Source organism: Periplaneta americana, chromosome 7 (assembly GCF_040183065.1).
Source record: "Periplaneta americana isolate PAMFEO1 chromosome 7, P.americana_PAMFEO1_priV1, whole genome shotgun sequence".
NCBI lineage: Eukaryota > Metazoa > Arthropoda > Insecta > Blattodea > Blattidae > Periplaneta > Periplaneta americana.
Window position 1 is genome coordinate 140,088,914 of NC_091123.1, and position 12,452 is coordinate 140,101,365.

The 12,452-nt window shown below is 34.0% G+C and overlaps 1 protein-coding gene across 2 annotated transcripts in view; it reads left to right on the forward strand.

Moving 5' to 3' along the window:
- Nucleotides 1–12,452, forward strand: part of LOC138703488 (uncharacterized) — a 349,295-nt gene that overhangs the window by 319,510 nt on the left and 17,333 nt on the right. For both annotated transcript variants that reach the window (XM_069831388.1, XM_069831387.1), the window contains exons 7-8: nt 5,759–5,872; nt 7,636–7,720. In XM_069831388.1, coding sequence (XP_069687489.1) covers nt 5,759–5,872; nt 7,636–7,720 — 199 coding nt within the window. The remainder of the gene's footprint in view (nt 1–5,758; nt 5,873–7,635; nt 7,721–12,452) is intronic.

Here is a 12,452-nt window from a genome sequence, read left to right on the forward strand (position 1 = left end):
AACATATATTCTGTAGGACCAAAAATTAATATTTACTTAGCTTGAATTTTAGTTTAAGTAACCATTGAGAACAGCTAAATAATAAAGAGACATATATTCGATGGACTAATTGATTCATACGATGTGTCTGAGTAAAGAACCAAATATTTATAATACGCAGACCTCTCAGGGTAATTCATGGCTATTAGCTAGATTTATGCGTTCTTATGAATGTTTCAACTGCATGAGAGGGTTCGATATTCGGTTTTTCTTTTTAATTTCGAATTTCGATTCCAGGTGATTCTAGAATATTCTACTACCGGAAATACGTAATCCATCGCAACATAATATGAACAAGAATATTCCACGGCATTAGCTATAAAACTCGAATTCTACCTCGGTAGCTATTCACGGTTTGAATATGTGAAGTTCCTAACGTCAGAAGTGGAAGATAGAGAAGAATTAAATATAAGATGTTTCAGCAAGTAAACTACGTCGACATCGTCCAACTCCATGCGGGTTGTTATCGATTTCTTATGTCTTAGTAGATCATATGGTCTGTCACAGTCCGAATCCAAATTTTTTCTTGATGTACCCAGGTTTTGACGTTCTCATGGCAGTGTCACTAAGCATGACATATTCAAAATATATTGAAATAAATTAATAAATTGTGTTAAAATTCTATACTGGCTTTTCTTTAAAGATACGTTGTTTATTCCGAAAGAAACAAAACAAATAAATTAATTTAGTGATTGGATATAACTTCCATATTAAGAAAACGATGTTATAGGAACTATAAGAAGAGCAAATGACCCGATAAAACATTATCCAAGACGTTGGAAAGGAGGAAGAAAATAAATATCTAACATAACAGTTTGACAGCACGTGTTTAACATCAAATTATAATACGAATACTAAAATTAGTAACATTCACGTGATGATTCAGTCAACGTTATATCCACCCCTAATTTCACCTAGGAAACCATTAAATACCTCCCACATGTCTCGACTGTTATTCGGGCTGCCCAAACGAAAGTGAACTGCGTAAGGGGTTATGTACAGCTTACGGCAATAAAATTTTGGAAATATTAAACTTTTTTTCCTCCATTATTGTATCTTGTACAATAATGAAAATTAGAATGTGTAAAACACTGTTCTTCTGCTATATGAAAAAAATATTTTCATGATTTAAAAATGAAATTATTTACATTTTTATTTTCAAAATTTATTTCACTGTGTAGTGATGAAGCGTTTCCCTCGTAACTCAAAAACTATCCAACATTCTGCGATGACATTTTTGTGTGTATTTATGCATGCCATATCTACAATATGATGCAAGATCACTTCTCTAACTTTGTTAGATTGTCTGATAAAAAATAAGTTAATTAAGAAAATGGTCTTCTAATACAAAATAAAAAATATATTATTTATTAAGGAATGTAGTTGAAACAGCATAATATTGTAAACATGAGTTTCAGAAATAAAATAAAAGAGAGAGAACATCAAAAAGTTAACAAGGTTATGAGTTATGAGGGAAACGCTTCATCACTGCACAGTGAACTGCCACAGTTTTGAATTTTGAAAAAAAAAAAAAAAAAAAATGTATATGTATATAGCCTATATATATATATATATATATATATATATATATATATATATATATATATATCGTAAAATATTTTTTCATATAAGCCTAGCAGAAGGTCGGTGTTTTACACATACCAATTTCCATTTCTGTACAAGATACAGTAATGGAGGCAAAAAATATTTCCAAACATTTTACTGCTGTAAGCTGTATCTAACTCTTAAGTCAGACATCCTATACATAAACGTTAGCATGAAGTTAATGTTTGGGTTTCCTCTGTGCTTATACTTTTGTCCGTGATGGTATAGTATACTAGCAACGAAGACTATTATCCCTATGCTAGGAATGTTGAAGTCCTTTAGATCACAAAAGTTCTAGTGCAGTATTTTTGTAGTGTCACTGTACTTTTATTGAGATGGGTGTTACTTTACAGCGGGAGAGTACATATCTCAAAGCGCTCAGAATTTACTTTACCGAATAACATTTGAGAACAGTTAACTATATGATATTCTGTGGGTTAAAAACAAATGAAAATCTACGCTCGCGGCAGTGAAACTTGTTGATTACAAGCTAATATTCGCAGAACTGTATTTTCGCTGATTGTTGGTTTAATTGCTGATGAGGCAGTTATTAAAACTTTGATGTGTTTCTCGATGAAAGTGAAAGCCTTTCGCTGCTATAAACTCTGATGTGCAAAGCAAGTCGTTACTGCTGCCACTACGCAATCTTCTCGTTCTAGGGCTTTTCGTCAGAAACTTACCGTCAATATAATAATTTGTCATAATTTGTTTGTCGCAGAGCTTTTCAATTTTTCTTCGTTTAATTTTTCCAATTTCAATATATTTGTCTCCAATAATTTCCAGTTCATCCAGAAAAAAGATACGTTTTGCGATACTATAATCATAAAAACCATGGAAACGTTTTGAGATAGTACATAAATAAAAAACATGGAATGTTTTAAGATACCGTACTTCAAGAATAAAATCCTTGGAAAAGTTTTGCGACAATATAAAAATAAAACCATGAAAACGCTTTGTGTTACTATAAAATAAAAACCTTGGAAACTCTTTGCGATAGCACGAAAATAAAAACCATGGAAATGTTTTGCGACACTAAAAATAAAACCATGGAAACGCTCTGGGCTACTATAAACTAAAAGCCTTGGAAACGATTTGCGATAGTACGAAAATAAAAACCATGGAAATGTTTTGCGACACTATAAAAATAAAACCATGGAAACGCTCTGGGTTACTATAAAATAAAAGCCTTGGAAACGCTTTACGATAGTATGAAAATAAAAACCATGAAAATGTTTTGCGACACTATAAAATAAAACCATGGAAACGCTCTGAGTTACTATAAAATAAAGTCCACACCTGTGGAGTAACGATCAGCGCGTCTGGCCGCGAAACCAGGTGGCCCGGGTTCGAATCCCGGTCGGGGCAAGTTATCTGGTTGAGGTTTTTTCCGGGGTTTTCCCTCAACCCAATACGAGTAAATGCTGGGTAACTTTCGGTGTTGGACCCCGGACTCATTTCACCGGCATTATCACCTTCATATCATTCAGAAGCTAAATAACCTAGATGTTGATACAGCGTCGTAAAGTAACCCAATAAAATAAAAGACTATAAAATAAAAGCCTTGAAAACGCATTGAGATAGTAGGAAAATAAAAACCATGAAAATATTTTGCGACAGTATAAAAATAAAACCATAGAAACGCTTTGGGTTGAAATAAAATAAAAACCTCGGAAACGCTTTGAGATAGTATGATAATATAATAATATAAACCATGGAAATGTTTTGCGACACTGTAAAAATAAAACCATGGAAACGCTTTGGGTTGCTATAAAATAAAAACCTCGGAAACGCTTTGAGATAGTATGAAAATAAAAACCATGGAAATGTTTTGCGACACTATAAAAATAAAACCATGGAAACGCTCTGGGTTGCTATAACATAAAAACCTCGGAAACGCTTTGCGATAGTATGAAAATAAAAATCATGGAAATGATTTGCGATATTATAAAAATAAAGCCATGGAAATCTTTCGCTATATTAGCAAACGAAAATCATGGAAACGCTTTGCGATGCTATAAAAATAAACCTTGGAAACACTTTGGGTTGCTATAAAACAAAAACCTCGGAAACGCTTTGCGATAGTATGAAAATAAAAACCATGGAAATGTTTTGCGACACTATAAAAATAAAACCGTGGAAACGCTTTGGGTTACTATAAAACAAAAACCTCGGAAACGCTTTGCGATAGTATGAAAATAAAAACCATGGAAATGTTTTGCGACACTATGAAAATAAAACCGTGGAAACGCTTTGGGTTGCTATAAAACAAAAACCTCGGAAACGCTTTACGATAGTATGAAAATAAAAACCATGGAAATGTTTTGCGATACTATAAAAATAAAACCGTGGAAACGCTTTGGGTTACTATAAAACAAAAACCTCGGAAACGCTTTGCGATAGTATGAAAATAAAAACCATGGAAATGTTTTGCGACACTATAAAAATAAAACCGTGGAAACGCTTTGGGTTGCTATAAAACAAAAACCTCGGAAACGCTTTGCGATAGTATAAAAATAAAAACCATGGAAATGTTTTGCGACACTATAAAAATAAAACCATGGAAACGCTCTGGGTTACTATAAAATAAAGCCTTGAAAACGCTTTGCGATAGTAGGAAAATAAAAACCATTGAAATGTTTTGCGATATTATAAAAATGAAGCCATGGAAATCTTTCGCGATATTAGTAAACAAAAATAATGGAAACACTTTGCTATACTATAAAAATAAGAAAAACCTTAGATACATTTAAGAATAAGATCCACGGAAATTTTTTCAGATACTTTAAAAATCAAAGCCATGGAAAGATTTTACATTATAAAAATAAAAACCATGGAAACACTTTGCGTTACTATAAAATAAATACCATTGAAATACTTTGCGATGCTACAAAAATAAGAATCATGTAATCGCTTTACGACACTATAAAAATAAAAACCATGGACATGTGCTGCGACGCTGTAAAAATAAAAAACCATGGAAACGTTTTGAGACAGTATACAAATAAAAAACATGGAAATGTCTTCAGATACTTTAAGAATAAAATCCATGGAAATATTTTGCGACAGTATAAAAATAAAACCATGGAAACGCTTTGGGTTACCATAAAATAAAAACCTTGGAAACGCTTTGCGATAGTACGAAAATAAAAAACATGGAAATGTTTTGCGACACTATAAAAATAAAGCCATGGAAATGTTTCGTGATATTAGCATACAAATATCATGGAAACGCTTTGCCATGTCGTAAAAATAAAAAGTCTTAGAAACATATAAAAATGAGAACCATGGAAATATTTTCAGATGCTCTAAAAATTAAAGCCATAGAAAGGTTTTACGACATTACAAAAATAAAAACCATGAAAACGCTTTGCGTTACTATAAAATAAATACCATTGAATTGCTTTGCGATGGTGCAAAAATAAGCATCATGGAAACGCTTTGCGGTAATATAAAAATAAAAACCACGGAAATATTTCGCAAAATTAGAAAAACGAAAACCATTTTGCGATTCAATAAATATGAGAACCATGGAAATGTTTTGAAATAATTTAAAAATAAAATGCATGGAAATGTTTTGTGACAATATAAATAACATGAAAACGATTTGCGTGCTATAAAATGAAACTCATTGTAATGTTTTGCGGTATTATAAAATAAAATATCATGAACACGTTATGAACGAGTATCGTGTGACATAATTCCATGACAAAAGTGTGTTAAGTGACTTACAGTTCTGTAACGAAAATGTAATGTGTGACGAATCAGACACGCGACGAGTAATTTGTGACGAATGATCCGGATCCTCAAATTTCTATCTTGTGCTTGTGACGGGTTTATTAGAGAGCGATTGTAATTTTCCACATATTACTGTACCCCGCCGTAATTCAATGATAGAGTTTCGAGGTTGTCCATTGCTTTGAATTTATCCTGTCTGTCCCAACAAGTATTTCTGCTTTTTAACACCAGATGTTTGTTGTGGTGAACCTGTAGGAGCACTCTGTATTTATTTCTATTCTTATTTTAACGCACAGAGATTCCCTCCTAGTTAAATATTTCGAATAATTTTCAGATGCGCAAATTTTCATACAAATGTCAAAATACTTTTATTTTTCAGACGTTACCTATGGCATATGGACGAAGAACAGTTCGCTAATCAGGCTATCGGAGACGGAAAGCAATCTAACAACAGATGTAGCTGCAATCGTCACGGAGTCAGATCTCATGTATGGTAAGTAATTGAGTTCATTGCAGTAATTGCTTATCTAGTACAGGGTGTAACAGGACCTCACCGACAAACTGATAGAGATAATAGGCCATGCAGAGAGGACTTTTTTTGTTAAGAAACATATACTCCCAAACACTTCGTTTATGAGTTAGGCACAGGTGAAGGTACTCGCCATAAAATACAAACCTTGGAATTGAATACAAACAATTGTACAGAAATACCAGAAATATTATTCTGTAATTTTGTCGTATATTAGGCCTACTTTTTTCTTCCAGATTTACTTTAAACAGTTTTATTTATTATACTCCAATTTTACAGAGAACCCTGCTTTATCTGAGATAGGTACGTTAGGGTTATAAATACATTATTATAATATGTATATGATATAAAGGTAAAAGGTAAAGGTATCCCCGTAACATGCCATGGAGGCACTTGGGGGGCATGGAGGTAGAGCCCCATGCTTTCCATGACCTCGGCACTAGAATGAGGTGGTGTGGTCGGCACCACGCTCTGACCGCCTTTTACCCCCGGGAAAGATCCGGTACTCAATTTTATAGGAGGCTGAGTGAACCTCGGGGCCGTTCTGAAAGTTTGGCAACGAGAAAAAATCCCGTCACCACCTGGGATCGAACCCCGGACCTTCCAGTCCGTAGCCAGCTGCTCTACATTGATTAATTAAATCTCCTATTGAATTAATCTTATGTTTTAATTATGAAGTTAATAAAATTTGACATATCTATAAATTCAGCAAATCTGTACAACGTTTTATAATTTATACACATGAATGAATGAATGAATGAATGAATGAATGAATGAATGAATGAATGAATGGATGAATGAATGAATGAAATGAAATGAAATGAAATGAAATGAGATGAAATTAAATACTAAAATACAATCTTATTTCAATTAACAAGTTTCATGAAATGTATAGTATATTATAACTTAAGCAAACAACTAATCCTAATATTCACTAGAATGTAATTTAAATTTCTGTGGGTTGAAATTTCTGAAGACGTTACACAGTTTTCCGTAAAACAATGTTGTTACAAGCAGTTTCTAAATTTTATACAACACAATTTATCGTGAATTTATTGTAAATTATTATCCTAATTAATTTCTATCAACTGTTAAATTAAATATTGAAACTTGAAACAGAGTTTAATTAATAGCCTATATAAAATGAAGAAGTATGTGCTTCTTCATAGGTCACTGTTTATAACTGTTTTATGAATGAATGTATGTGCTTATTACCCGACCATTCTGTTTGTGGAACGGCAGTCGCTTGTACTGCACAGCTACGATCACTCTCTTATTCTAGTCATAGACTACCCATGTCTTTCTTTCTCGCACAGAGCAACAAGATAAGTTCGTAGCGCCACTATTTACGTTCCTTATACAAAATGGACACCTATGATCCGTCCCGGGAATCTCTAGAGTAACTTCGCGCATGTAGGGGCGGAGTCTATCTGTTTTGGAGTGTATTGCGGGCAGTATCAGCTCGAATCCGCTAAGGGGTAAGATGCTCGTGGTAGAAAGTAGAGTAGAATTCAGATTGAAATTATCCCCTCCATCCAAGCGATTGGTCGCTTCGTTCAAGCAATGCCTTCCCCCAGAGCGATCATTGGCCCTAGCCCTCCCACATACCGCTTGCTCAGATGTCTTGTTTCGTTTTTCTACTCCACAGATTCCTGGGACGGACCAAAGTAGACACTTATGTGCTTGCGGAATGTTCATAAATATTGATTTGAATCCTTTTCTTGCAGATATATTACTACCAACCATGATCATTTGCGTTTTGCTCATCGGAAATGGTGTCGTCATATTCGTCATTTTCTATTTGAGAAAGAGGTAAGCATACTTCACAATGCATTTAATAACTCGTCTGGCGTAATACAAAGTTTATGCAAATATTAATATTATTCTTGCATGGGAAGAATAGTTTTTTCTTAAAAAAAAAATGTGTATTTCATTTTGAATGTAGCATTACTGTTAATGTTCGCGAGTAATATCATAAGAGGTTTTCATTTTTCCGATAAATTCAAGATTCGAAGTGTGAATTTATCAAAGGAAATGAAAACTTAGCTTGATGTTTATATTTATTTATTTCACGGATACAGTAATAAATAAATAATTAATGAAATAATAATGCCTACTATTATGGGATGAGATATTTTATTTACGTTCGTAGTATAATAAGAAAATATTTATTTACAAATACGACTAAAGGCCTGTTTAATAAAGTGACTACTTTGAGTAGTAATGATGTAAACTAATGAAAAAGAATCAATCATCTATGAACCTTGCATTCCTTCTTCTATACCTTATTTTATTTCAAGGAGTGCAGTTCGGTGTTCAAATAAGCCACCGAACTGCACTCCTTGAAATAAAATAAGGTATAGCAAGCAGTATAACATCATGACTAATCGTTGGTCAGTAGCCTACACGGACTTCTTCTTGGAGTTCATGGTACCATCTCCAAATACACCTACAACCTTTTAAAATCAACGGAATTCATATTTTACAATGTTGAGAAAATCCTTAGAGAAATTCTAAAGGACTCAATTCAAATTTTGCAATTTCATCTTTATTTCAAGTAATATGATTCACTTTCATTTTCTTTTGAAATTTATTGTATGTATTTTTATTGTATCATTGTAAACTTTTATATATGCATTTGTTTTTTGGATGCTTGTGGTCACCCTTATTGAAGGGCAGATGGTTTTATTTTATAAATCCGATATATATAACGCGTCATTAAACCAAGCATGACGCGTTTTTGACGCTCTAGAGTTGTGAAAGTGACACGTTTTTGACGCTCTAGGGTTGTGTAAGCGGCGCGTTTTTGACGCTCTAGGCTTGTTAGCAGCACACTCTTGACGCTCTAGGGCTGGCTTAGCAGCAAGCTTTTGACGCTGTAGAGATGTGTATTCAACGCGCTCTTGACGCTCTAGGGCTAGCTTAGCAGCAAGCTTTTGGCGCTGCAGAGATGTGTATTCAACGCGCTCTTGACGCTCTAGGGCTGGCTTAGCAGCAAGCTTTTGACGCTGTAGAGATGTGTATTCGACGCGCTCTTGACGCTCTAGGGCTGGCTTAGTAGCAAGCTTTTGACGCTGTAGAGATGTGTATTCGACGCGCTCTTGACGCTCTAGGGCTGGCTTAGCAGCAAGCTTTTGACGCTGTAGAGATGTGTATTCGACACGCTCTTGACGCTCTAGGGCTGGCTTAGCAGCAAGCTTTTGACGCTGTAGAGATGTGTATTCGACGCGCTTTTGACGCTCTATGCTTGGTTTAATGACGCGTTTTTGACGCTCTAGAGTTGTAAAAGTAACACGTTTTTGACGCTCTAGGGTTGTGTAAGCGGCGCGTTTTTGACGCTATAGGCTTGTTAGCAGCACGCTCTTGACGCTCTAGGGCTGGTTTAGCAGCAAGCTTTTGACGCTGTAGAGATGTGTATTCGACGCGCTTTTGACGCTCTAGTCTTGGTTTAATGACGCGTTTTTGATGCTCTAGAGTATATATGTATAAATGATTGGACGAAGGCTGTAATCAACACATCTAATAACTTATAAATAATAAATTTAACTAGACAAGACATAACCTCGCTTTTTTCACTGATTTTTTGAGACAATGTTGTATTGTGATGTGCAATCTTACTTGTCAAACTTGTAAATAATTGACAGTCAATTCAGAATTTGAAGAAACAAATTTGACTTAACTTGTCACAAATCTCTGATTTCCTTGTTAGCCTGCCACCAGTCCAAGTAGTCACATTAAGAAACAGGCCACAGAGTCTTCTGCTGTTAACTGCTACCACAGTCTAGTATATACAGTCACGAAGCTCAATACGTAATAAATATGCATCCATAGATAGTTGCTAACCACTAGGATCGCTGATATCGCCTCATTACAGACAATGCGAAATAGTACCGGCGCAGTCTATTGTTCCTAGCACACTCACAACTCAAGCTTCGTGACTGTATATACTAGACTGTGCTACTACCACTAACTACGCATGATTGACAGAAACAAAGGAATAATGCAAATATTTATTTTATTATAAACACTCCTAATTTAAAAAGATGAAAACTTAATTATACAATTATGAAACTGATATTCTGTACAAGTAAATTTATTGGGTAGGATAAATTAGGGTCTGTTGGACAGTCGGGCATGTTGGAAACTTTGTACTTTAACGTATTAAATCGCCACTTGTGGGCACCACATTCTGCTAGAAGTCAATGACGGAAGTAGCCCCACTCGTGCCTACTTCCGTCATTGACTTCTAGCAGAATGTGGTGCCCACAAGTGGCGAGGTAACATGTTAAAGTACAAAGTGTCCAACATGCCCGACTGTCCAACAGAGCCTAATTTACCCTATACTTTATGCTGGAAAAGTTGATATTGAGTGATTATTTCTGATAAATTAGGTTATGGTACTCCACATTCATTTATGGACACAATTGTGAATCATCATCGACAAGACAAATATGATACTATAAAACCGACAATATTGCAGAGATAGATTGCTCTGATTGGTTGAACTTCAACGCATTCTTACACTGTATTGGCTAATCGTACACGAGTGAAAGAGTCACATGCAATTCATCTAAACACTGAAACACTACACACATACAAATAAGTTAGGCCTATTAAAATATATCGAATACCGTTATATTATTACGTTACCTTTATGAATTTACGGGAGACAATCTTCTTAATTTGATCATTCATGTGGTTGAGTGGCTGTAGTACACTGGGGCAGAGAATACCACTAAAAGTAAGCTTCTGAAACCTAAATACACTGCACTGGAGGCAAGGGTAATGAAGAGGCTGATACTCTTGACAAAAGGGGGCTTCATCGTACCCTATTAAACCAAAGCTCTTTACGATTTGCCACAAGTACTGAACTCAAGAACACTGAAAGAAGATCTTGTTAATAATTAAACAGGAGTAGAAGTGAAATCGTATACTTTTGACCTTTAAAATGTTACTTGTTTTATCAATTTTATTTCTCCATATCCTTAAGCCCTATTTTCATTAAACTTTATATGCTTAATTTCTAAAAATTTCTCTTAAATCTGAAAAAAAAATTTTTGGCTGCCCAATATAAAAAATTTTTGGGATTGTGAATTGTCTTCAAAATTTTAATTTTGCGATATTCCCGAGATTGTTACAATTTTTAGTAATTATTAAAGGTAACATTCATATTAATAATGGTTAGAACATCTACACTGCATAAGGAGGAAACAAATTTTCTTCGTATATTTAAATTTTTAAGAAATTTTTCATTAACATTTTTTTTTTGTTTCTAAACTTCTGTTAAAGATAGTATAAAGTTGTTGATCTTACTGAAGAAAAAGTTCCTTGCAAAATGTCATATAATTACCTAAAAAATTGTGGAAGATATTATTTTAAAAGTTTTGAAAAATATATTTTTGAGAAAATGAGCGATAAGCTGGATAGTATTGTGTTTGCATGGCAGGACATTTTAATTCATAACTTGATAATTTCATAGATATATTAAAGTTTATTTCAAATACATAAAGCTAAAAGTTCATATTGAACTACCATAATAAAAATTGAAAATCATTTTTTTACCTTCGAAGGTGTATGAAACCACTTACAGGCCCTGCGGTCTCTTGAGTAAATTCCGTTTATTACAAAGTGATAGAGCTGTAAATAGACATAGTGTTAGGCTAGTGTGCTTGGAATATACACTTTCAAATAGTATAATCGGTTATTTTATATGTAGATATGGGCATAAAAAGTTAATTCTTACATCTTTCTCCAATGACTTGCACTAAATTGAGCCAAATACACAGGATGGTAGGGAACGTAATACATTCCTTGTTACATATTGTTCCTAGAAGTAGAGCTATACGAACAAAAAAATATGTAACATTTTGTTCCCTTGCGAAACGTTTAAAAAAAATAAAAACTTTTGTTTTAAAATTTTGATTACGGGTACCATTAAATTGTTTAAAAATACGAGTTGCTTTTTTGTAATACAAGCTATCTGATCATACTTTATTAGTGATTTAATCATTTTACAAGAAATTCAAAATTTTACTCCTTATCTGTAGTGACGTGGCTATGAAAAGCTGGCAGTGCTGCAACCAGAATGGGATAATTTATTACACCCAACTTTTTACAATTCAGTAAACTATAGCAACAGTAATATTGCTATATATGATGATTAGGATTGAGAAGTTGATGAGCTAAACAATTGCAGAAAAATGATCTACATAATGACTTTAAATGTTTGAAAATATGACATTGAAGTGGAAAAAATTACCATGATTTTAATAGTAAAATACAGTCAAAATAGTATATTTCCATCCGTGGAAAATACTTTGTCATTACTTGACTGTCGCAAAAAAAAAAAACTTTGCCTGCTTTGTTATATTCTCGGCATTTTCACGTCTTCTCTTGTGTGATATAATATGCTGACTGCGGGCACTGCGGCTGCAGTATTAAATACAATTTTTTTCTCCGTTGCGTTGAATGTGGGGAAGCACTAACACACGCGATCAGGAGTCAAGGCTCCTGCAACCATAAGGAAAATCCTTGTAAGACGTAA